The 20,963-nt window shown below is 36.6% G+C and overlaps 4 protein-coding genes and 1 long non-coding RNA gene across 8 annotated transcripts; 2 read left to right on the top strand and 3 right to left on the bottom strand.

Annotated features, from left to right (window-relative positions):
• Positions 1-533: 533 nt before the first annotated feature.
• Positions 534-1,302, bottom strand: LOC107905632 (uncharacterized protein At2g23090). The gene is made up of 3 exons (XM_016832327.2): positions 999-1,302; positions 872-912; positions 534-791 (listed from the first exon to the last, which is right to left on the bottom strand). Exons 1-3 carry the CDS (start codon positions 1,069-1,071, stop codon positions 672-674), a joined length of 234 nt encoding a protein of 77 aa, XP_016687816.1. The 5' UTR covers positions 1,072-1,302; the 3' UTR covers positions 534-671.
• A 1,659-nt stretch (positions 1,303-2,961) lies between these two features.
• LOC107902662 (acanthoscurrin-2) lies at positions 2,962-3,790 on the bottom strand. Its single transcript, XM_041092669.1, has 3 exons — positions 3,512-3,790; positions 3,116-3,477; positions 2,962-2,995 (listed from the first exon to the last, which is right to left on the bottom strand). Exons 1-3 carry the CDS (start codon positions 3,788-3,790, stop codon positions 2,962-2,964), a joined length of 675 nt encoding a protein of 224 aa, XP_040948603.1.
• Positions 3,791-5,026: 1,236 nt separating this feature from the next.
• LOC121217809 (uncharacterized) lies at positions 5,027-6,533 on the top strand. Its single transcript, XR_005914017.1, has 3 exons — positions 5,027-5,248; positions 5,346-6,001; positions 6,123-6,533. It is a non-coding gene; the product is annotated as an uncharacterized lncRNA (long non-coding RNA).
• Positions 6,534-11,808: 5,275 nt separating this feature from the next.
• LOC107905628 (protein arginine N-methyltransferase 2) lies at positions 11,809-18,704 on the bottom strand. 4 transcript variants are annotated; one of them, XR_001686567.2, is made up of 5 exons: positions 18,308-18,676; positions 17,726-18,121; positions 17,274-17,390; positions 12,714-12,840; positions 11,809-12,297 (listed from the first exon to the last, which is right to left on the bottom strand). XR_001686567.2 is itself a non-coding variant. In XM_016832322.2 (4 exons), exons 1-4 carry the CDS (start codon positions 18,582-18,584, stop codon positions 12,830-12,832), a joined length of 801 nt encoding a protein of 266 aa, XP_016687811.1. In that variant the 5' UTR covers positions 18,585-18,702; the 3' UTR covers positions 12,455-12,829. The 4 variants fall into 4 exon arrangements, 2 of the variants coding, with proteins under 2 accessions (XP_016687811.1, XP_016687810.1); XR_005914016.1 differs by having other exon boundaries at positions 11,809-12,292; XM_016832322.2 differs by lacking the exon at positions 11,809-12,297 and having other exon boundaries at positions 12,455-12,840; positions 18,308-18,702.
• Positions 12,843-16,313, top strand: LOC107905629 (subtilisin-like protease SBT1.7). The gene has a single exon (XM_041094168.1). It carries the CDS (start codon positions 13,630-13,632, stop codon positions 15,934-15,936), a length of 2,307 nt encoding a protein of 768 aa, XP_040950102.1. The 5' UTR covers positions 12,843-13,629; the 3' UTR covers positions 15,937-16,313.
• Positions 18,705-20,963: the final 2,259 nt, after the last annotated feature.

Here is a 20,963-nt window from a genome sequence, read left to right as displayed (position 1 = left end):
AACTGGGTCAATAATTGCAATGCTAGGAACCACATTCTAAATTACGAACGAGGTTTTTATGAGAAGCAGTGTTGCTAGAATTGGCTTCCCAACACCTACTACTACCTCGTCATTTGGTTTTCTCCTTCCATCAGGAGACAAATGGATTCTAATGTTGAGGTAACTCATCTTTGTGAAAGACTTCACATTGTCATATCTTTATTCTGGATGCTCTTGCTGGTGCCAAATTGAAAGACTACTTTGCTTTAAAAGTCCTCAACATGAAAATTCATGCATTCTTTCTTTTAGTTATGAAGAGCGTATAATATATATACATGAAATTTGGTGTCAGGGACCCAGTTGATTTGTCTGATACTCTCAATTGGGGTTGTTTCTTGTTTATAGAGAAAGTGATCTTGAGCTACGTTAATGGATTGCGAGCTGTCTTTAGTTGTTCTAACTTGACAGTAGTGAGTAGACGAACTTAATTCCCAAAATATGTCTTATTTAATAGGTTGGTTGCAATATGCAATTTTGTATATAGTCATGAATAATAGCTTGAAAGTTTCGAACTGCATTGATTTGATCCAATACGATTGCGGGAACTAATGACATAAAATACAAGAAATGGAACCTCAAGTCCAACCTGCTACTTCTATTATTGTTATTTTTTCCTTAATGGATAATTTCATTCATTTCTTAAGGTGAGGGAAACAAGCATAGATGTCAGATTTTGGGTGCTTTGATTCAGCATGTTCTCTGCACTTCACCTCTGATGTGGTGCATATGAATGTCTGCATGCAAACCTTGCACTGCAACCACCACTCTCCATCAATCAGTATCCAGAAGCAGAAGAGAAAAGAAAAGGAAGCATAGGCTATATATAGTTTACCTGGATCGTCATGGCTTTCTTATTTGATTCCAGCTGACTACCTAGAATACACAAACAACAAACTCTGTACGTCAGATCTTATGGCTGAAATTTAAAAACGTAAAGAACGAGCACAAGAAACTTTTACCCTTAGCGGCCTTGTTCTTCTCCACGTGTTTCTCACGAGCCATCCTTGATTTCTGGCCATTGCCTCCTCCCATCACTCAGATCTCTCACCCCTCCTCCGCACCAACAAGAAGTTTCAGCTTCACTCCCAGAAGAAAAGAAAGAGAAGATTGGGTTTCGTGTACAAAGTCCACGAGAGCTTGAGAGTGGAAGACTTGTATATATAGCCAAGGATCCAGTGTGTAAAGTAAAGTGGGATCCAGAATGGCAGAAATGAAAAAACCCACGACCTTAATTACATTTGTGCTGCTGGTATTAGATTTCATCAGTCAAAAGAAGAAGAAGAAAAAAGGAACCTATACCCTCCCTTTTCCGCGTCCTGGAACCCTTGTTTCGCAACATCACTATCGTTTCAAACCGTATATTCTGTTCGCATTTCATAGTTGTTCTCATTGGTTTTAAAAATTATATTAAAGGCTAGCCTAACCTAATGCCCATCGTTTTATAGATAGATTCAAGTTGAACTGAATTCTTAAACATAAGTTAATTCATTATTTAAACTTCAAAATAACAATTAAGTTCAAAAGGAAAAAAGGTTTACGATATCAATTGAAGAACCTATATTAGTATTTCATGGCACTGTATCCATCAAATGTCACCGCCCAATTTTGGTCTGAAGATATAAAGGGAGATGAATGCGCAATACTCACCACCATCTTATGCCTCCTTTCCATCTCCAGTGTGGTGAGACTTAAAAGAGTAAAAAAAAATTTAACTGAAACGCAGCTCTACTTGAAGTGTTTCCAGTGAGCATTTTTCACCTTATTATAACTCAAAATATTAGCTGGAGTTAAAAACTCCAGATGACTGATTTGGAAGTCCAAAAATAGGGGTTACCCCTCCACTTCTTCCTTTATTATTTATTTTATTTAATGCACCTAATAAAATTTTAATTAATATATCATTATTTAATATAATTTAGTTTTTAATAAAAATAATTGTTTATTTGTAATTTATAATTTAGCATGAATACAATTTAATTTATATTTTATTATTTGATTTAAGTATAATAATATTTTAATATTTCTATTTCATAAAATATAGTCTTTATATCACCGTTAATATTGTATTTAAATTTAAACATAATCTATCGTTAATTTTAATCATACTACTATAATAATTAATCTTTATCACCATTATTATTTTTAATTTCACCCAAAGTCAGCAAGGTGGATATGCCTAATTTAGATATTAGAAGTTGACGAGGGTAAAGCCTAGGTGCTTCAAAACTACAGCTGGAGCTCACTATAAATATAGTTGGTTGTTGGAAGTTCCCTTCATAGAAATCAGCAAACAAAGTGGCGGTGGACCCTAAACCCAATTATTAATTTTCTGAAATGGTGCTTCATTGCACCTTACGATGTTATTGACTTATTTCCATTGAATTTGACAAAATTTCGTGGATGCTTTAAGTTGTTGTTGGATGGGGAGTTTGGACACTGCAGCAATCAATTTTCACATGCTTTTGCTGGCTTGCTTGTTGCTTCTCTTCCCACCCAGAACGAAGATTTGAAAAACTGAGTGGGCACCTTAATTTCTAAGACCAATGGAACTCAGTCTCCTAGCCTGTCATAGCCCATAAACCGATATTAGGCCCATCTACATCTACCTAAGTTAGCAATATCATCTACAACTTTTAATTATATCCAAGCAATGGGTTTTGAAGACCATGGTCATGTATATGGTATAGTAGCCAGTGCGAATAAAATCTGAAAAATTATTTTTATCCATCAAGTTTTTGGATTTCATGCGAGTCAATAAAACACCCTTAAACATATGAAATTAAACAATTTCATTGTGGTTAAAGAGATAACAAAGATAGGAGATAAGCTTGCAGGGTCTCGGTTTCTCCAAGCTCCCTGAATCATAAAAGTTGACATAGCATTTTCTAACATTTATTATATAAAAAAAAGGAGACAATAACCTTAAATGCCATAAGATGCAGCTAACAGCCTAACACTACACATAACATTTTGTGAAAAGAAAAACTAAAGAAAATGGAGAACTGGGGAAACTATAAAATGGAGAAATGTCATCCTTATTCTCTCCGTAAACAACATTGGGCATTGGTGCTATTACCGTGGATGGTCCTTTTGAGACGTAGAAGCAGAAGAACCATATCTGCCACCTTTTCCTCCACCTGGGGAACCATATCCCCACCCACCGCCATACCCCTTTCCATCACCGTTTCTTGCCCAGCCTCCTCCTCCTCCGCCGCCTACATTGCCATACCCGTAGCCACCACCGTCCCCTCCACCTCCACCTCCACCCCCAAACCCACGCCCTGGGCCATAACCACCACCACCACCTTGGCCCATACCACCACCAAAGCCACCATTTCCTACACCTCCCGCACCGCCATAACCCCCGGTTCCACCATTGCCCATACCTCCCCCTCTGCCGAAACCTCCACCAAGACCACCATTGCCTACACCTCCCCCCTGCCAAAACCACCACCACCACCATTGCCTACACCTCCCCCCTGCCAAAACCACCACCACCACCACCACCATTGCCTGCACATCCCTTATTGCCTACACCACCACCAGGGCATTCTCCATAACCACTATCTGTAGTCACTGGATGGCCGAAGGCTTCAGCAGGACTGTTGCTTAATCCCATGTCTATCATCCTACGACTCACATCACTCGAAAACCTCCCTTCCCGCTTAGCTTCAACCACACAACTTGAACAAAACCACAAACACAAACAAAACCAAACCCATCCCCAAGATATCGCACTACTTCTTTCCATGACTACACAACAAATTAATCATAAAAATAAGTAAGAAAATGCTCCAGAAAAAGAGTTAATTGAAAAGAAGAGAAAAAATGGTTAAAAAAAGAGAGTTCATTTAGAAGCTCATGCAAAGTACGCAGCTTAACGAACGCGTTGGCACCGTTTCGAAGGAGCATCTATATATACATAAAACAAACAGGCTATGTATTGTGGTGGCCTTGGCCATAGAGAGGTGTGATATGAACCGAATTGTACTCAACTGGTTCTGGTGATGAGACCAATTTGAATGACCACAGCTCACAGTGCATTTTCGGCGTGTGATCATACTTACAGCAAACCCTCCCTCTAAGTTTGATATAATGAATTAAGTAGATATCAACTCGTCTGTGAAATTAAACAAAAAAAATTAATTTAATATCTAATATTTGAGATAATATTTGATGCAAAATGCATAAATTTTTTATGCACCATCATCGGAATACATTAAGTCATCAGTATTTATTTATGGAATAATATTTTATGCATAGTCAATACATAAATCTCATGCACCATCAACGAATAATAACATAACACATTATCATTAAATTAAACAAAAAATATAGAAGGCTTATAAGTAAATACTAATAATTTTATTTAAATATAATTAAACATTAATCATAACTATTATAAATAAATATGAATAACTCTTTGATTTAGGAGCTTGGTTTAAAGATTTAGGGTCTCTTGTTTAGATTTTAAGATTTTAACATTTATTCATAATTAACTATTATTTAATTATATTTAAATAGAGTTATTAATATTTTTCATAAATCCTCCGCTGTCTGTTGTTTTATTTAATGATGATGTACATATTATTATTTACTGATGGTGCATGAAACTTATGCACTTATAAAGTATCATATAGTATCCCTATTTATGGTTAAAAAAAGTAACATATGTTATATCTAATGTAGCTACTTTATTTTAAAAATATTTTTCATATCAAATAAAATTCTTATTAAAAACTAAAAAATATTACACTATTAAATTATTTATTTTAAATATTTTGAATTTAATTTTTTTTTGTTCTACCAACCTATCAAAATATCGGGTAAATTTGAAGCATATGCCATTTTTTGAAAAAGAAAAATTAGGGTTTTGCACTAATCTTTTGGATATTTAGGGAAATAAACCTATTTTGGAGAGAGGAACAAAGTTTCCCAACTGATTTTTTCCAAAGGCTAAAAATAGTTAGTTTGTTCTGTATAAATCCAAGCCATTTTCATACTTTTGCATTTAAATCTCATTCTTCAAAAATTTTCAACTCATCCTTTCTCTCAATTCTCTCAAATTTTTAGTTCTCAAATTTTCATTCAATTTCTCTCAAAATCTTATTGTTTTAATTTTATATTTCGTAATTTAATTGATTTTTATAATACAATTTTGCTTATACGTTTCGATGACAAGCACATATCTAATTTCCAATTGCAAATGGTAAGAAAATATTATTAATTTTTTTTAATTTTAATTAAGTTTATTATTAAGTTGTTAACATTATTAATTTTATAATTTTTTATTTTTATATAATCAGGCCGAAGATCGAATTTAAGAGACGTACATACATAATTTAACTACGATAGCACCGTGTGTTATTGAACAACACTTGCAAGAGGCGGGGATTTTTGCATGTATCTCATATGCTCAGGGGGACTAAATTAGATATCCCACACTTATCAACGCTTTAGTGGAAAGATGGAGACTTGAGATACACACATTCCATCTTCCGTGCGGTGAATGTACAATTACACTCGATGACGTAGCTTTACAAATCAATTTACCAGTAGATGGGCTAGTTGTTACGGGGCAATGGTCGTTGGCAATTGGAGCGCAATTTGCGAGTAACTATTAGGCAAGGTGCTGAACAAGTTTTTTGGTAGTCGAATAGAGATGAAATGGTTAGAAGAAAATTTCAATTATATCGGCAACTTCGCAAGTGTTTTTGAAAAAGAACAATACGCCCGAGCATTCATCTTGAGGTTAACTGGGGGTCTTCTAATGCCCGATAAACCTCAAAATCTGGTACATATAAGGTGGCTATTACAATTCATCGACTTGAAAGATGTAAGACAATTCAGTTGTGGATTAGTTGTATTGGTCACATTGTACTGAGAGATGTGTCGGACGGCACAACCATAAAAATTTAAAATCGGTGGTTGCATACTCTTGCAGTCATGGGCATGATACACGGTACCATTTTTACGTCCCCGAGTACACACCCATTATTTTTTCCCACTCGTAATAAGGTAGAATTCATTTGATAATATAGTTATCATAATATTTTTTCATTATTATATTTTTGAAACAACAGGTTATTTGAATAATTGGAACAATGAGGCGAGTCATGTTGGTATAGCGGATGAGCTCGAAGATATCTGGCTATTATTAGATCAATGATTGGAAGCAATGGTTAGTTTTTGAATTTTTTAAATTATGTAATATTTACGTAAGGATTTGAAATTTAGTATTAGGTAGATAATAAAAATTATAATTTTGTACTATAGTTTGAATGAATGTCATACGTGATTTGAGAATTCAAAAATGCATCCCAGCCGAATTTTTGGCCAATCGTAATATGTGGCACATAAAGGTGCCATTGATAGTTTTCGTGACGGTAGAGATGCACGAATTTGACCGAGTGATGCGCCAGTCCAGGTTTAGGCAAAGTATTCCCTCATCACCCCTGGACATCAAAGAACTACACAAAGTCAACTTGAGAGGAGAACCGACAAAGATTGAGTGAAATTCCACGAGAAATATATCTACATTTGGGAACATAGGTACGATTTCATACCTATGTGCAAACCAATTCTTGCACCAAAATTGGCGACCTTTCTAGAGTACATGACATTATTTAAACATCACGATAGGTCAGATATACTATCGGAGAAGGAAAGGACTAGGCAACGTTATTGTAGGAGGCCAAGACAACCCCGTATGAATCCTAGGTTGGGAGTAAATGCCTCGATGGAGTCATCATCAACTCCAAACCCACAAGTGGCACTAATGACTGCATCACCTCCCGATCAGTATGGTTCATATTATTTTGGTGCTTTCACTAACACTATTTTTTATACACAAGCACCACATTATGCACCACCGGAAACCCTCACATTTCATCTGCAGTATGGGGATCGAACCATCACCTTAGAAGCCCATCGCATTGCAACTCGAGCTTTAGTTCATGATGGTTATACAGACACAGATTAAAGTATAACTACGGCTCCAGGTTATGTGGTCATGGGTTGAAGTATAACTCGGTAGCCTAGATAATGGTGGTTATGTGGTCATAAGTTCAAGTTTCATGCCACCCGAAGAGGATGCTTTATAAACCACATACATAAGTTTGAGACCATAATCATTAGGGGAAAACTAAGGACTTTTCAATATAATCAACTTATTCTTTTTCTCCATCTCCACTAAAGTAATATCATTAACCTCATTGTTCGGAACTTGTGACAAAGTTAGAGGCAAGAGGACTTTCAAGGTCAAGAGTGACTATAATAGTGGAGAAAAGATAAAAGTCCTTTTGGGCCAACAATGGTTACTGTGATTAAAAAACTCATTAATAACTACAATCGTTGTCGTCCTGGCTAAAGTTTTAACTTCTCTCCACTGCCACAATGACTCCCCCTACCTAAAAGTCCTCTTACATCCAACTCTGTCATAGGTTTTGGACAATTACAGGATACTGCTTTTGGTAGAGATGGATAAAAAGAATAAATTCATTATACTGGAAAGCCCCTTTGTTTTTCCCTATGATTATGGTCCCAAACTTATGTATAGAGTTTATAAAGCATCCTCTTTTGATATCATGAAACTTGAACTCGTGACTGCATAACTATTGTCAACTAGGCTCTCGAGTTATACTCCAACTTGTGACTGCATAACCACCATCAACTAAGAGCCCTAGTTATACTTCAACTCATTACCGTATAAGCATCGTGAGCTAAGAGCTTGAGTTACAATGCGATGGGCTTCTAAGGTGATGTTTCCATCCCAACACGACAGATGAAATGTGTGGGTCTCCAAGCATTGTCGCATCACCATGAACTCAAATATACCTTAAAATTATCACAATATCTACCTCAAATACAAACACAAATAAATATTTCTTCCCAAATTTCCAACACCCAACACACACAAAAAAACAATTTTGAAGAGAAAAACAAAAAACACATATTTCCCTAAATATCCAAAAAAATTGACCTAAAATCCTAAATATTTTATAAATTTGGTATATACCTCAAATTTACCCAAATATCTAGTCTTTCTCTTATTCCTTTGGATAATTAATTATCACTCACAAAATCAGCTTTGGGTGGTATGGCCTTGCTTGAAGAAAGCTTTGATTCAAAGCAATGGAGGCCTTTAAAATAAAAATGGGGTCTTCATGGGCTTTGAAGTATTTGATATTATGGACACCACTTAGCTACTAGCTTACGAGGTAGGAACATTGGATGCCATCGTCACCCTCAACAAATGAAAATCAAATACTAACAGAACTCCGAACTTTTTTTCCATGATGTTACAACATTTTCAAAGATTGTTAACTACATGTTGTTATTTTTATTCATTTTAATATAAACAACACTTTAATAAAGGTTTCCAAAATTATTTGGAAAATATTTATTGGGTGGATCAATTCTTTTTGAAAACATATTTGAAGTGTAGTCCGTTGTGCATTCGATCAACCCTCAACACTTGCAAGCATATTACTTATATGGTTTAAGTTGGTGGTTCAAGTCTCCTGCATGTAGGTAACTTTCATAATTATATGATACAGTATATTAACACTGCTTTTTTAAGCCTTGCAAGTTATATCTCCGTATTTCTACTAAATGAGACACTCTTTCCCTATGCATTTACACGCTCTCGACAAAGCGAAGAGACAAAAATTCTAATCACAAAACACTACTCTTAACATTATTGAGAGCTCGATCAACTAGTTAACGAACAACATCTTGAAAATTGTTCTTAAAAAATCAATTTACTTCAACAATACTCAAAATTATAAAATAAAAAAATTAAAATGTTATCGAAGGGTATCAATTACTATTACGAAAGTTATTAAAATTATATCAAGATGGAACGTATCAAATGTTACAACCTATTCCAAATATTAACAAAAGTATATAAAATGCACCTAACCAAGTGATTCGGTTTTTTTTATTACTTTAACGAAATCAATAATTAATTTAAGAAATTATCAAAACATATATGTGATTCATGATTTACATTTTTGAAAGTGATGTAAAGATATATTTATTTAGTGGAAATAATAGAGCATGCTTTCCTATTTAAAAATTCCAGAGTTTCACTCACTTTCCAATTTGCTTTTGCCTGTCGAGTTCCTTCTGCACTGGTGGGGGTTTATTTAAAAGAAATAGATTTCCCATAAACCACAATGATCTCTGCTGGATTCATGATTAATAAGAAGTAGAAGAAAAGAAATGACTTGAAAGGAGGTGTACTCTTTTCAAAGAATTTTTGAATTATTGTTTGCATAGAGTAGATAGATTTTTTAACGGGGTGATACTTTTTATCTAAGTAAATATATATATATATATGTCCACAAAAATTATCTAAAAGAATATGGGTTCAAATTTTACCACGTGTCCATGTTTACGTCTCATTGAAAAGTGATTTGTGCCACGTATGACCTGACCCGACAAGATACTCTTACCCTATTAAACTCCAGCCTAAGTATATGAGTTCTCGTTAGAGTCGAAAACAAAACCTCAGCTCGACTTGAGAATAATACCAACTTGTTTAAGAGCCCATCGGTTCTATACGAATAATACTTGAAAAACTTTTTTAAGAAAAAATCAATCCTCTTTTAATAAAATTAATATCAAATAATTGATTACACGGAACTTAATAATTAAATAGATGAAAAAGTAGCTTATCCAACTCATTATTTTATGAAGGAAATTGAAATAAATTGGTTTTAAAATTTGAACTTATTCAAATGAAAGAAAAGGAACAACTTAGTAGTTACTACTATATATATTTGTACATAACCCCAAAATCTTTCACCCCCACCAAGTTTTTACCTATCTATCAGAGTTGTCGAAGACGAACAAAAGTAACTAAACTGGATAATGAATGATTCCGCCATATTTGACACCCTCCACTACCATCATTGCAATGGCTTCAAATTTCAAATTTCAAATTTCACCCATTTGAGTGAAAACGTTCAACGTAGAGTAACTAAAACCTGACTTCAACTTTCATCATTTCTGAATTTTCTGTGGCATGATACTACTACTTATTAATTTAAAGACATTGATAATTGAGGCTTTGAACATACGCTTGCAAAGCAGATTTGATGGGTGTCAAATCAATCAAGAAAAAGGTCTTTAAGAAAAGCAATTAAAAGGAGGACAGATTGCTGAATTTCGGAAAGTGACAGTCCAGCAAACTCTCTAGGTTTCCACCAGAATCCCCTCTCTCCCCCTTTGTATCTCTGCATGCTCCCAACTCCAAATAATTGCATCTAACTTTGAGCCGAATAATCACTCTAGTTAGTTTGGCATCTATTGATTAATGTGTAAATTAAAATATTTACTTTTTTTATATTAGTGTAAAATTTGATCATCGTTTCGGCTAATTTTGATTATGCACTAATCGGATAATGTTTAAAATAAATAAAATTATTTTTTTTATCAATTTTTTAAAAAATTATTAACTAAATTTAAACTTCTAAACTTTAATCGAGATAATAGAACAACTTTAAAATTTAAAGTAAAAATAAATAAATAATAAAAAAGTGAAGAATTTATATAACAAACAAATTAAATAAATAAATAAATAAATAAAGACAAAATTTCTAAAAATTTCACCAACACAACTTTATGTTTATGTTTTTATTAAACTTTTATTTTCTATATTTAGTATGGGATGATTTTATTGTAGATTTTTTTTAAAATAATGTTACGGATAATTTGTTATTTAATGTTGAATTTTTTTCCTTGTTTACTTTAGATTTATTAAATAATTAAATTTTATTTGTGAAATTTATTGATGAATATTTTATATAATCAATTAATATTTTTATAATTAAAAATATCTAATTTAATTCATTTTATATATTTATGCATTAGATTTTTTTAAAAAAAATTAAAAATTTGAAATGATACATGAAAACATATTAATTCCAGTAAGGAAATAATGTGTGGATGAGTAACATACTCACTACCTTAGTATAACAATCCTGGAAAGCAAATTAGAGAGAGTAGAAAATGAAAGGAACCAATCTTTAATACGTGCTAAAGTTGGTTCGACAAACATAGAATATAAAAAAAAATTGATTGATGGGGGTGGGGAACACCAAATATTCGGTCCTTAAACATCCATCAACCCCACGAAAGCTTTGATTCCATCAACAAAGAAGGCTCAAACGTTGGAGATTCTAAAAACCACACCCTATGCCATGCCATTTTTCCTTTTCTTCTTTTTCAGGTGTGTGAACTGAAATTGATAAGATATATACATGAAAAAAGCAGCAGCTTCAACCGAAACGTCCAACCTTTCGCATTGTTTCATAACATTATATTTGACTGAAGAAAAACGCGTAATAAGACATGACAAAGAGACTGGATTTTGAAGCTGCATGCAAGCCAGATACCAACCTGAGGTCCAAAATTAAATGTGCGAGTCAGCAAAGATTAGCACGTATGCTAGTTGAAAGCTTGCACTCAATCAATGAAGAACACATGGAAAACTTTTGGGATTCATTGACACCTTCAAAAGACAATATCCGGTCAGTTTTTACTCGGTTTGGGTCCTATTATTTTTCCCTTGAATTCACCTTATGCTAAGACTTGAATTTTAAATTGTGGGAACCTAATAATGAGTAAAGTTAATGGAAAATAGACTAAGCAGGCGCAAGATATAGGTCCTTAAAAAACATAGTTTTCGTTTAGACAAGAATTAATTGCTAAACGACACTGATCCATAAAATGCATGGCTGTGATTAGAGGGATAGGGGTCCATTTCCAGCAAATTGCCACTAATATATTACTATCAGATAAAGTGGGAGAAACAAGCCTTTCGAGTCTGTTGTGATTAAACATTCCAATAATTCCATCCCAATAATCAAAGCCCCTCTCTTCCCAATGACCCTTTAGTTTTCTTTTTTTGTGTTACGTTAAATTAGGTCATATAAATGACTTAATGACTCCATTTTCACAATTTGCACAGAATTCTAACATCTTTTTTTCTTTTCAGCCCTGAATAAGTTGCTTTTGGCCATTGGGATATGGACAATCCATAGAGTTTTTTCCACTATGGTACCAGGCAACCAGCTGCATGGGTAATGATATCTTATTGGATTAAAGATAAAGTTGAAGAGCCAGTAGCTTTAATCCTTGCCAGCATCCTTAACGAAGGCGAAATTAGTGGATTCCCCACTATCACTTTCCATAGTATCATTGGTTGATTTTTTTTGAAGGTGGGATTTTGGGTGAAAAGAGAATCCTGATCTACAAGAAAAGATAACATATTGTAATCATCACATAAAATTTATCATTATTATCGCATATGCTTAATTTAAAATGAATAAAAAAGGTGGAATTTTCGGTGAAAAGGCACTGCAGATCTGAAGAAAAGATAACATGTTCTAAAAAACCACATAAATCATTGTTGCAAATTCTGTTTTCAGAATTTATAATGAAAAACCATTCCCTGATATTTCATTTTCGTGTGCTAATTTATGAAAAAGAAACAAACCCTTTAGTGTTACACGTCTCAGATTTGCCAGCAAGATTCACCATTTTTACAGACTAATTATGAAAGCAACTGGCAAATTAAGCGTTTTGCTTAACTGGGATTGATGATTGATGGCCTGTACATATTTGTCTAATTAGAGTGACTAAAACTGAAAGGACCTTTTGCTTACCTGTAACAAGTATGACAGTGTGCCTAAGTGTTGTAAAAATATTGAAATCTCCTCTTTAGCTTCCATTTCAATACCAAATCGTTGACGAATTCAGCCTTCCTTTTTATCATTTTCGTTTAAATGTTTCCTGTCGAAATCATGTATCCAACAACCTCAATTGTTTTACCTTGAAATTCATGTACAATTGACTAAATAATGAAATTTTTTTTCATGCTAAAAGGATCATAAATATTAACTAAAACAAAAAGTGGGAGCTTGCCATATGCACCACCACTTCCTTCCCTACATTTGCAATCCTTTATTTGCTCCATATTTTTAAAGCTGTCATTCTAGACAAGCAATAAAAAACACAAATTCATTACCCTAAAGCAAAGTCTCAAGTTAAAATCTCGTAGATGGCAAAAACAACACTAGCAGAAGTTTGCCCGTTGTTTAGGGGTTTGATCTGACACAACTTCAGATTTTATGGGAGTCTAATATAACTACTAGATACCAAAAGATCTCAAACAAATAATAATAAATACCTTGTTTTCGGTTCATTTAGAATTAAGCAAATTCCTATTTTACAAGCCACTGACAGACAAGTAAGACTTAATGTAAGAAAAATGAACAGCCATTATTTGTCACTCGATTTCTATGCCTATGCCAATAATTATAGCTTGCAATAGAATTTATTAGATTTGAGGTGTTTAAAATTATTATTTTAATCATCAATCATTGAAAGAAGAAAAATCTACCATTCTTGTAGGGCATATTTTGTTGGGGGGGCCATACCAAATCTCATCCTATAATAAGACCCTTGGTGACCTATTCATTCAGCAAACGGGAGTAAGCGAAATTGCAGACCAAAGCTGTTCTTCCTTCCCTACATTCATTCATCCAAAAGAAACACCTTGTTAGTTCCTAGACTGAAGCGATGAAGTCGCTGAAGTTCAAACTAGTAGAAATCTTTCTATTTCTGAGTTTGTATTATGCATGTATTGCAGCAGAAGAAAAGATCCAGAAAGCTAAAAGGACTTATATAGTTCACGTGGACAAGTCCAACATGCCAGAAACTTTCACTGATCATGCCCTCTGGTATGATACATCTTTAAAATCTGTCTCAGACTCAGCATCCGTGCTTTACAGATATGAACACGTAGTCCATGGCTACTCGACGATGCTAACGACTGAGGAAGCTGCAGCACTAGGAGAACAACCTGGAATTCTCTCTGTTTTACCTGAGGTGATATATGAACTGCACACAACTAGAACGCCAGAGTTCCTCGGGTTAGGAAAGAGCACTACTCTCTTCCCCACCTCTGATTCAATGGGTGAAGTGATTGTTGGCGTATTGGACACCGGAGTTTGGCCCGAGCTGAAAAGTTTCGATGATTCCGGACTTGGACCAGTACCATCACGCTGGAAAGGCGAGTGCCAGGTGGGGAAAAACTTCAGTGCATCGAGCTGCAACAGGAAACTAATTGGAGCCAAGTTCTTTTCAAAAGGGTATGAAGTTGCGTTCGGGCCTATTGATGAAACGATGGAGTCAAGGTCCCCGAGAGATGATGATGGACATGGAACTCACACAGCAACTACAGCTGCAGGGTCAGTTGTGCCCTCTGCTAACTTGCTAGGGTATGCTTCTGGGACAGCGCGGGGGATGGCTTCACATGCCCGAGTGGCCGTCTACAAGGTGTGTTGGCTTGGTGGGTGTTTTGGCTCTGATATTGTAGCAGCCATGGATGCAGCTGTTGCAGATGGAGTGGATGTTTTGTCGATGTCTATCGGGGGAGGGTTATCGGAGTACTACAGTGACACTGTTGCCATTGGAGCATTCACAGCAGCTGCAAATGGAATTTTTGTATCTTGTTCAGCAGGAAACGGTGGACCCATACCAAGCAGCTTGTCAAATGTTGCACCGTGGATAACCACTGTAGGTGCCGGAACATTGGACCGTGATTTCCCTGCCTCTATTACTCTGGGTAACAGTGAACTACACTCCGGTGTGACACTTTATAATGGAAAGCAGTTATCTGATTCCATGGTGCCACTAGTTTATGGCGGTAATGTGAGTAATTCAAGTGGTGGAGCTCTTTGCATGGCCGGAAGTTTGATTCCAGAAAAAGTTGCCAGGAAGATAGTGGTATGTGATCGAGGAGGTAGTGCGAGGGTCCAAAAGGGTGTTGTGGTGAAGGATGCTGGTGGCATAGGGATGATTTTGACAAACACAGATACTTTTGGAGAAGAGTTAGTCGCTGATGCGCATCTCTTACCTTCAGCAGCTGTTGGACAGAAGACCGGGGATGCAATCAAGAAATATATATCTTCTACTCGTAATCCAACAGCCAAAATTGGTCCTGGAACCACAAAGTTGGGCGTTCAACCATCACCAGTGGTTGCAGCATTCAGTTCTAGAGGTCCAAACCCAGTCACTCCAGCAATACTTAAACCAGACATTATTGCACCAGGGGTCAATATCCTAGCTGGGTGGACTGCTGCTGTTGGTCCGACCGGATTACAGAGTGACCCAAGGCATGTAAACTTCAACATCATTTCAGGCACATCAATGTCTTGCCCCCATGTTAGTGGCTTAGCTGCAATTGTCAAGGCTGCTCATCCTGAATGGAGTCCAGCAGCCATTAAATCTGCCCTCATGACCACAGCTTATACAGCTTATAAAACTGGTCAAAAGATCGAAGATGTTGCCACTGGAGGACCAGCAACGCCGTTTGATTATGGTGCCGGACATGCCGACCCAGTTGCAGCCCTTGATCCCGGCCTTGTATACGATGCCACTATCGATGACTACCTCGGTTTTCTTTGTGCTTTGAACTACACACCAAATCAAATTAAGAGCACTACCCACAGAGACTTCACTTGCCAGACAAGTAAAAAGTACACCTTGGGAGATTTTAACTACCCATCCTTCTCTGTTCCTCTGGAAACTGCGTCAGGCAGAAGGGGTGGTGCTGACTCCTCAAGCATCATCAAATATACTAGGACCCTTACTAATGTTGGTGCCCCGGCAACTTATAAGGTTTCTTTGCATTCACAGACTCAAGCAGTGAAAATGTCAGTTGAGCCAGAAATACTTAGCTTCAAAGCACAATACGAGAAAAAGAGCTACACAGTGACATTCAAAACGAGTTCTATGCCGTCTGGTACAACCAGCTTCGCTCGTCTGGAATGGTCAGATGGAAAACACATTGTTGGTAGTCCAATAGCTTTCAGTTGGACATAACCATGACAACAATTAGGTTCATGATACTAATACTGGGACTTTCAAGTGCCCTCAAAGCACCAGAGACCTCTCTTATAGTATATGAATCCATCTCGTACTATCTCATATTACAGCAACGCACAAAGCAGCTCCAACTGTATTCATAAATGCTCTCCAAAAACAATTAGGGGACAGTAAATTGGGTTTAAAAAAAAAGGTCAGGGCCAGCTCGGGGAATAATTGTATAGTGGCCTACCTGTATAAGGAACTAGCATGTTAATTTAAACTGGATTCCTAGTTATAAGTCATGTTTTACAAATATTGCATCTTGCATTCTTCCAATATCCTTGTCTATCATAGTTCACACTGTTGAGAAAGATAAAAGAGGGTTATTGTTATTATGTTTCTTTCTTTTTATTATTGTTTTCTTTTTTTCCCATTAATCTCATAATTCATACCTACAAGATTTGTCAGAAAGATTTGCTGCCCCAGCAAACTAGCATCAAAACCAACAGAGGAAACAGCGCTTGGGATATTAATCACAGGCATCTAAGATGTAGCCTCTTTTAATGTGTACTAAAGGGTTTTGCCACAGTAACACCAAGGAAACAAGGGGGAAAAACCAAGAAACTCGAGCAAATGATTTCTTTTTATTACCTAAACGTACTCTGAAGAGCAATCTAAAACAAAGAATTATTCATTATAGCAGTCAAAAGATCTTTCTGATTGTATATGCAGTTTGGCCAATGTTGGAAAATATTAATTTATTCATGTCTCTCCTTATGCATAGACTCATTTTTTCCTTTTTATTTGAAGAATTCTATGATGATTACTTCAAGCATATTGTAATCATAATTTTGCTTATTAACGAGTAATTTGTCCTATTTTTCAGCCACGAAGCTTAACCAGACAAAGGAATTGGGGATAGATCCAGCATATACACAATGGACTAGTTCTTTTCAATAACCAATTCTCAGCAAGATGTTATCTGCGCATAGTGAATCGAGCAAGAAAAGATAGTGCAACATCAACTATAACCAGTCATCATATGCAATCAGCAATCCAAAGTCAGGAAATGCATGGAAGATGATATTGAAGTGTTTTGAGATAAATCCAAATTTAAGGGAGCAAAATAATTCACATATTGGACATATGAAATCATCATTCAGATTCCTCTATAGACTGACAAACAGGGAGATAATATGTATCAAGTTGCCAATATTTCTGACTCACACCACGCCAAACTTCTTCTCCCAAGCAATCCTTCACAGGCAAGGGGATTAATTGCGTCGAGTACCCCAGGTTCTCTAGTTCTAGTGAAACTAAATGGCAGTAAACAACATGGAAGAATGCATTACCTCCACAAAGGCCATTAAAAAACGAGTAGATTCCTCCAGGCTTCAATAACTTAGGAAGATGTTGATGAAACTCTCTCAGGTCTTCGTAATATTCTCCATAGGTGTCGAAGAAAATACCTGTACAAGTTTCACATACAATTCAAGTTGTTATTTAAGTAGGTAGCCCTATATACCACACGGATACATTTCTATGACAAAAGGTTACTCTACATTAGCTGGCAGCACTTCCCTTCGGAAGGATTTTTCTTTTTTCTTTTTAACTATTGTTCTGTGTTTCAGAAGGTATGAACTCAAACTATTAGTAATCAATCTCAAACACTCTAATCATTCAAAGAAACTACACTAACTCGCAACTTTGACTGAATAAGAAGAAAACATGTCATAACATAAGTGGCATACAAAATGATACACATATGCATAGAGATTGAGTGGTAAAACAGATCTCAAATTACCATCATAAGATTCAAGTTGTGAAAGAACATCTTGCCAACGCCCAAATATTATTTTCACATTATCCTTCTTGTCCCAACCAGTGCGAAGCATGCGTGCATAGACCTCCTGATGAGCCTCAATGATTGTGTGTGTGGTTGGACCATACTGTTGAATAGCAGTATCCACAAGACCCATTCCAAATCCAACATTTAGAACGTTACCACCTCCAGAGCAAACAGCTTTAGCATGAGCTTCCATCAAGGGTTTCTCCCAAGCCATCATCACAGCCTTGCTATCAGAGTCCATCAACTTATCCTCGCTAAAAGTAACCCTATCTTCCAAGTAATCCCCTTCAAAATCACCATTCTTTTTTGTTTTCCTTGCAATGGTTCCCAAAATCAATTCAGCCTGAATTCCTGTCCAATTACAGATACTTAATTGTCAACTCATAATATAATGTCCCTGTTGGAAAACTCCCAATCCACGGGTAACCTTTATTAGTTCTAATTGGTTACAATTACTAAATTTAATGAATTATTCAGCTTCCTTAATCTGTCTTATATTAAGCTTCAAGTAAATACTAAAACAAAGTAATGGATTACCAGCATTGAGAAGGGCTTCATAGGCTTCCTGGTGACCGGAGTCCATGGCAAAGTCACCAGCGGATTGGTTAGAAGGAGAAAGAGCGTTCCACGGTGCGCCAGCCTCAAGGAGAGCTTTGACTAAATCGGTATGGCCGAGCTTGGCGGCGTGCATGAGCGGCGTGAGTCCATCGCTGTCGAAGAAGGAGACGTCGGCTCCTGACTCTACCAGAGCTTTCGCTTTGGCGACGTCGCCGTTTCTTGCAGCTTCGCAGAGTTGCTCCCCTTCTGTTTCCATGTCTGCGATTAGTACTGCAGCTGGTTCCGTGGAGAGGAAATGTTAAGTAAAACCCTGCTAATCCAAGTGAGATCAAGATCGTTTTTCTTTTACCTCTACAAGATTATGGCATAATTACATAAGTCTCCCCTAAATTTTCTGAATTTATAATTATTCCGGGCAATTTACCAGAAAAAGCCCTTTTTTTTCAAAATTTACCGAAATGGGCCGATTTTTTGATTATTTACCGGAATGGTCCATTTTTCGGGAAATTACGCCCACGTCAGCGCGATGTCAGGGTAAATGGCAGGAGGTCGAATCCACGTCAGCGCGATCTGCTGACGTGGACGCGACCTTCTCCGCGCGTGAACAGTATCCCCAACGGTCAAAAAATATATATAAATACCCCCACCCCTTTATTTTTTTTCGCAAACAAATCCTATCTAATTTTTCCTCTCTAATCCTCTCAATTTCCTTCCAAAATTCTCTCAATTTCCTTCCAAAATTCTCTCAAACTCATATTTAATTTTAATTTCCTTCCAAAACTCTCTCAAATCCATTTTTTAAAATAATTATAATTTTTTATATTTTTTTAAAATAATTTTAAATTTTTTTATATTTTCATCAATGGCCGAATCATTGACTCGTCTTGATAGCAATCACATATCGGTGGAGCAAATGAAAATGGTAAGTATTAAATTTAATTTGCAATTATTATTTAAGATTTTTTTATTTATGTATTTTTAGATAATTATTAATTTATTGTTTGTTATAAAAGTCTAAAGATCGGGTATTTGAATTCCATATTCGGAATATGCATGCTCCTCCATCACCGTTAGTAGAGAACTACCTGCCGGAAGCGGGTTTTTGGCACGTGGCGACGGTAGGCCGGGGATTCAAGTTGGACCCGAAACTGATTAGTGCGTTGATCGAGAGGTGGAGACCCGAGATGCACACATTTCATCTTCCATGTGGAGAGTGCACTATCACTCTAGAAGATGTCAGCATGCATTTAGGATTGCCGGTGGAAAGGCACCCAGTCACCGGGTCTGCCCAATCTAGCAATTGGGAGGCGGTGTGCTACGAGCTTTTGGGCGCTATTCCGGAAAAAATGGATGGAGGTAAGGTCGAGATGGGCTGGTTACATGCCACCTTCCCCGAGCCGAATGTAAATTCAACCGAAATCGAAAGAATTCGATATGCTCGATCATACATTCTTTAAATAATTAGAGGTTATCTGATGCCGGACACGTCACGGAGCCGTGTACATCTAAGGTGGCTGCTAAAACTCGTTGATTTTAGAGGAGCCGGTGAATTTAGTTGGGGGTCTGCCGTCTTGGAAACATTATATCGGGAGATGTGCGGGGCGACGCGACCGAGGAGAGCAAACATCGGAGGTTGCCTTTCACTACTGCAATCATGGACACGGTTTCGCTTTCCATTTCTACGTCCTCGAGTGAACCACCCATATACATTTCCACTTGTAACGAGGTAAATTTTATATTACATTTTTGAATTATTATGTAGATTTATACAATAAAAGTATGCTAAAATTTTATTTAATTAGGTGGAACCATCCGGCAAGTTTTCGCGGATTACCGTCTGAACTTGAAGATATACGGCTTCTATTGGACCAACAGTCGGAAGCAGAAGTAAGTATTATTACAAATAGATATTTCCATACATTCGCTAGTCGATTGATATTTAGTATTTAGTATTATGTATATAACTATTATTTCTATCATGTTCATATAGTTTCAATGGACACCATACGAGGATCCGGCAATTCGGGCAGTAATCCCAGAAGAGTTTTTACAAAATCCGAACGCTTGGCACGTGAAAGTGGTGTTGATCAACTATGCAACCGTGGAGCCCCACCAGACAAACAGAGTGCTAAGATAGTTTGGATGTAGACAACCGATTCCTTCGGGCCCTAAGGAGTTTGACGAGCACCACAAAATCGACCTTTGGCAATTAGATACGGATTGGACTAGATACTGGTCCGAGTACATGGAAATGTGGGAAAATCGGCATGAATATCTACCTACTTGGGAAGCAATCATCGTTCCGGAGTTAGCGTGTGTTCCAGAATACATGCCATGGTTTAGGATCCATGGCAAGCTGTATTTACTTACGCCAGAGGAGAGGCAACGGCAATTACGTCTCGGAAGGGAAAGGCGCGGGCCTCTAAATCCAATAGGAGAAGACTTCGAAGGCAGCCCTTCTTCTGGGCATTTGATAACGTCCCCAATTGGATGTAGATTTCCATCCACTAGAACTTGACGCAGTTCCCCAATACGTATTTCCAACATCAAACGTCGAGCCACCGACATACATGTCCCATCCACCAACAGAGTGTCTTGCGGGAGATGTGCATTCGACACCTCTACCGAACATGGG

The sequence above is a fragment of the Gossypium hirsutum genome, chromosome D05, assembly GCF_007990345.1.
Source record: "Gossypium hirsutum isolate 1008001.06 chromosome D05, Gossypium_hirsutum_v2.1, whole genome shotgun sequence".
Taxonomy (NCBI): domain Eukaryota; kingdom Viridiplantae; phylum Streptophyta; class Magnoliopsida; order Malvales; family Malvaceae; genus Gossypium; species Gossypium hirsutum.
This window is presented reverse-complemented; position numbering and strand designations above follow the sequence as displayed.

Bases quoted from the DNA above. Each gene is read 5' to 3' on its own strand.
- LOC107905629 (XM_041094168.1), top strand. From the start codon at position 13,630: ATGAAGTCGCTGAAGTTCAAACTAGTAGAAATCTTTCTATTTCTGAGT.
- LOC107905632 (XM_016832327.2), bottom strand. From the start codon at position 1,071: ATGGGAGGAGGCAATGGCCAGAAATCAAGGATGGCTCGTGAGAAACAC. The intron at 913-998 runs GTAAAAGTTTCT...TGTGTATTCTAG, and splicing joins GAAGAACAAGGCCGCTAAGG to GTAGTCAGCTGGAATCAAAT. The intron at 792-871 runs GTAAACTATATA...TGGTGGTTGCAG, and splicing joins AGAAAGCCATGACGATCCAG to TGCAAGGTTTGCATGCAGAC.
- LOC107905628 (XM_016832321.2), bottom strand. From the start codon at position 18,584: ATGGAAACAGAAGGGGAGCAACTCTGCGAAGCTGCAAGAAACGGCGAC. The intron at 18,122-18,307 runs GTAATCCATTAC...GTAATTGGACAG, and splicing joins TGAAGCCCTTCTCAATGCTG to GAATTCAGGCTGAATTGATT. The intron at 17,391-17,725 runs GTAATTTGAGAT...AAACTTGTACAG, and splicing joins ACAACTTGAATCTTATGATG to GTATTTTCTTCGACACCTAT.
- LOC107902662 (XM_041092669.1), bottom strand. From the start codon at position 3,790: ATGGAAAGAAGTAGTGCGATATCTTGGGGATGGGTTTGGTTTTGTTTG. The intron at 3,478-3,511 runs GTGTAGGCAATG...TGGTTTTGGCAG, and splicing joins GTGGTTTTGGCAGGGGGGAG to GGGGGAGGTGTAGGCAATGG. The intron at 2,996-3,115 runs GTAATAGCACCA...TGTTATGTGTAG, and splicing joins TCTCAAAAGGACCATCCACG to TGTTAGGCTGTTAGCTGCAT.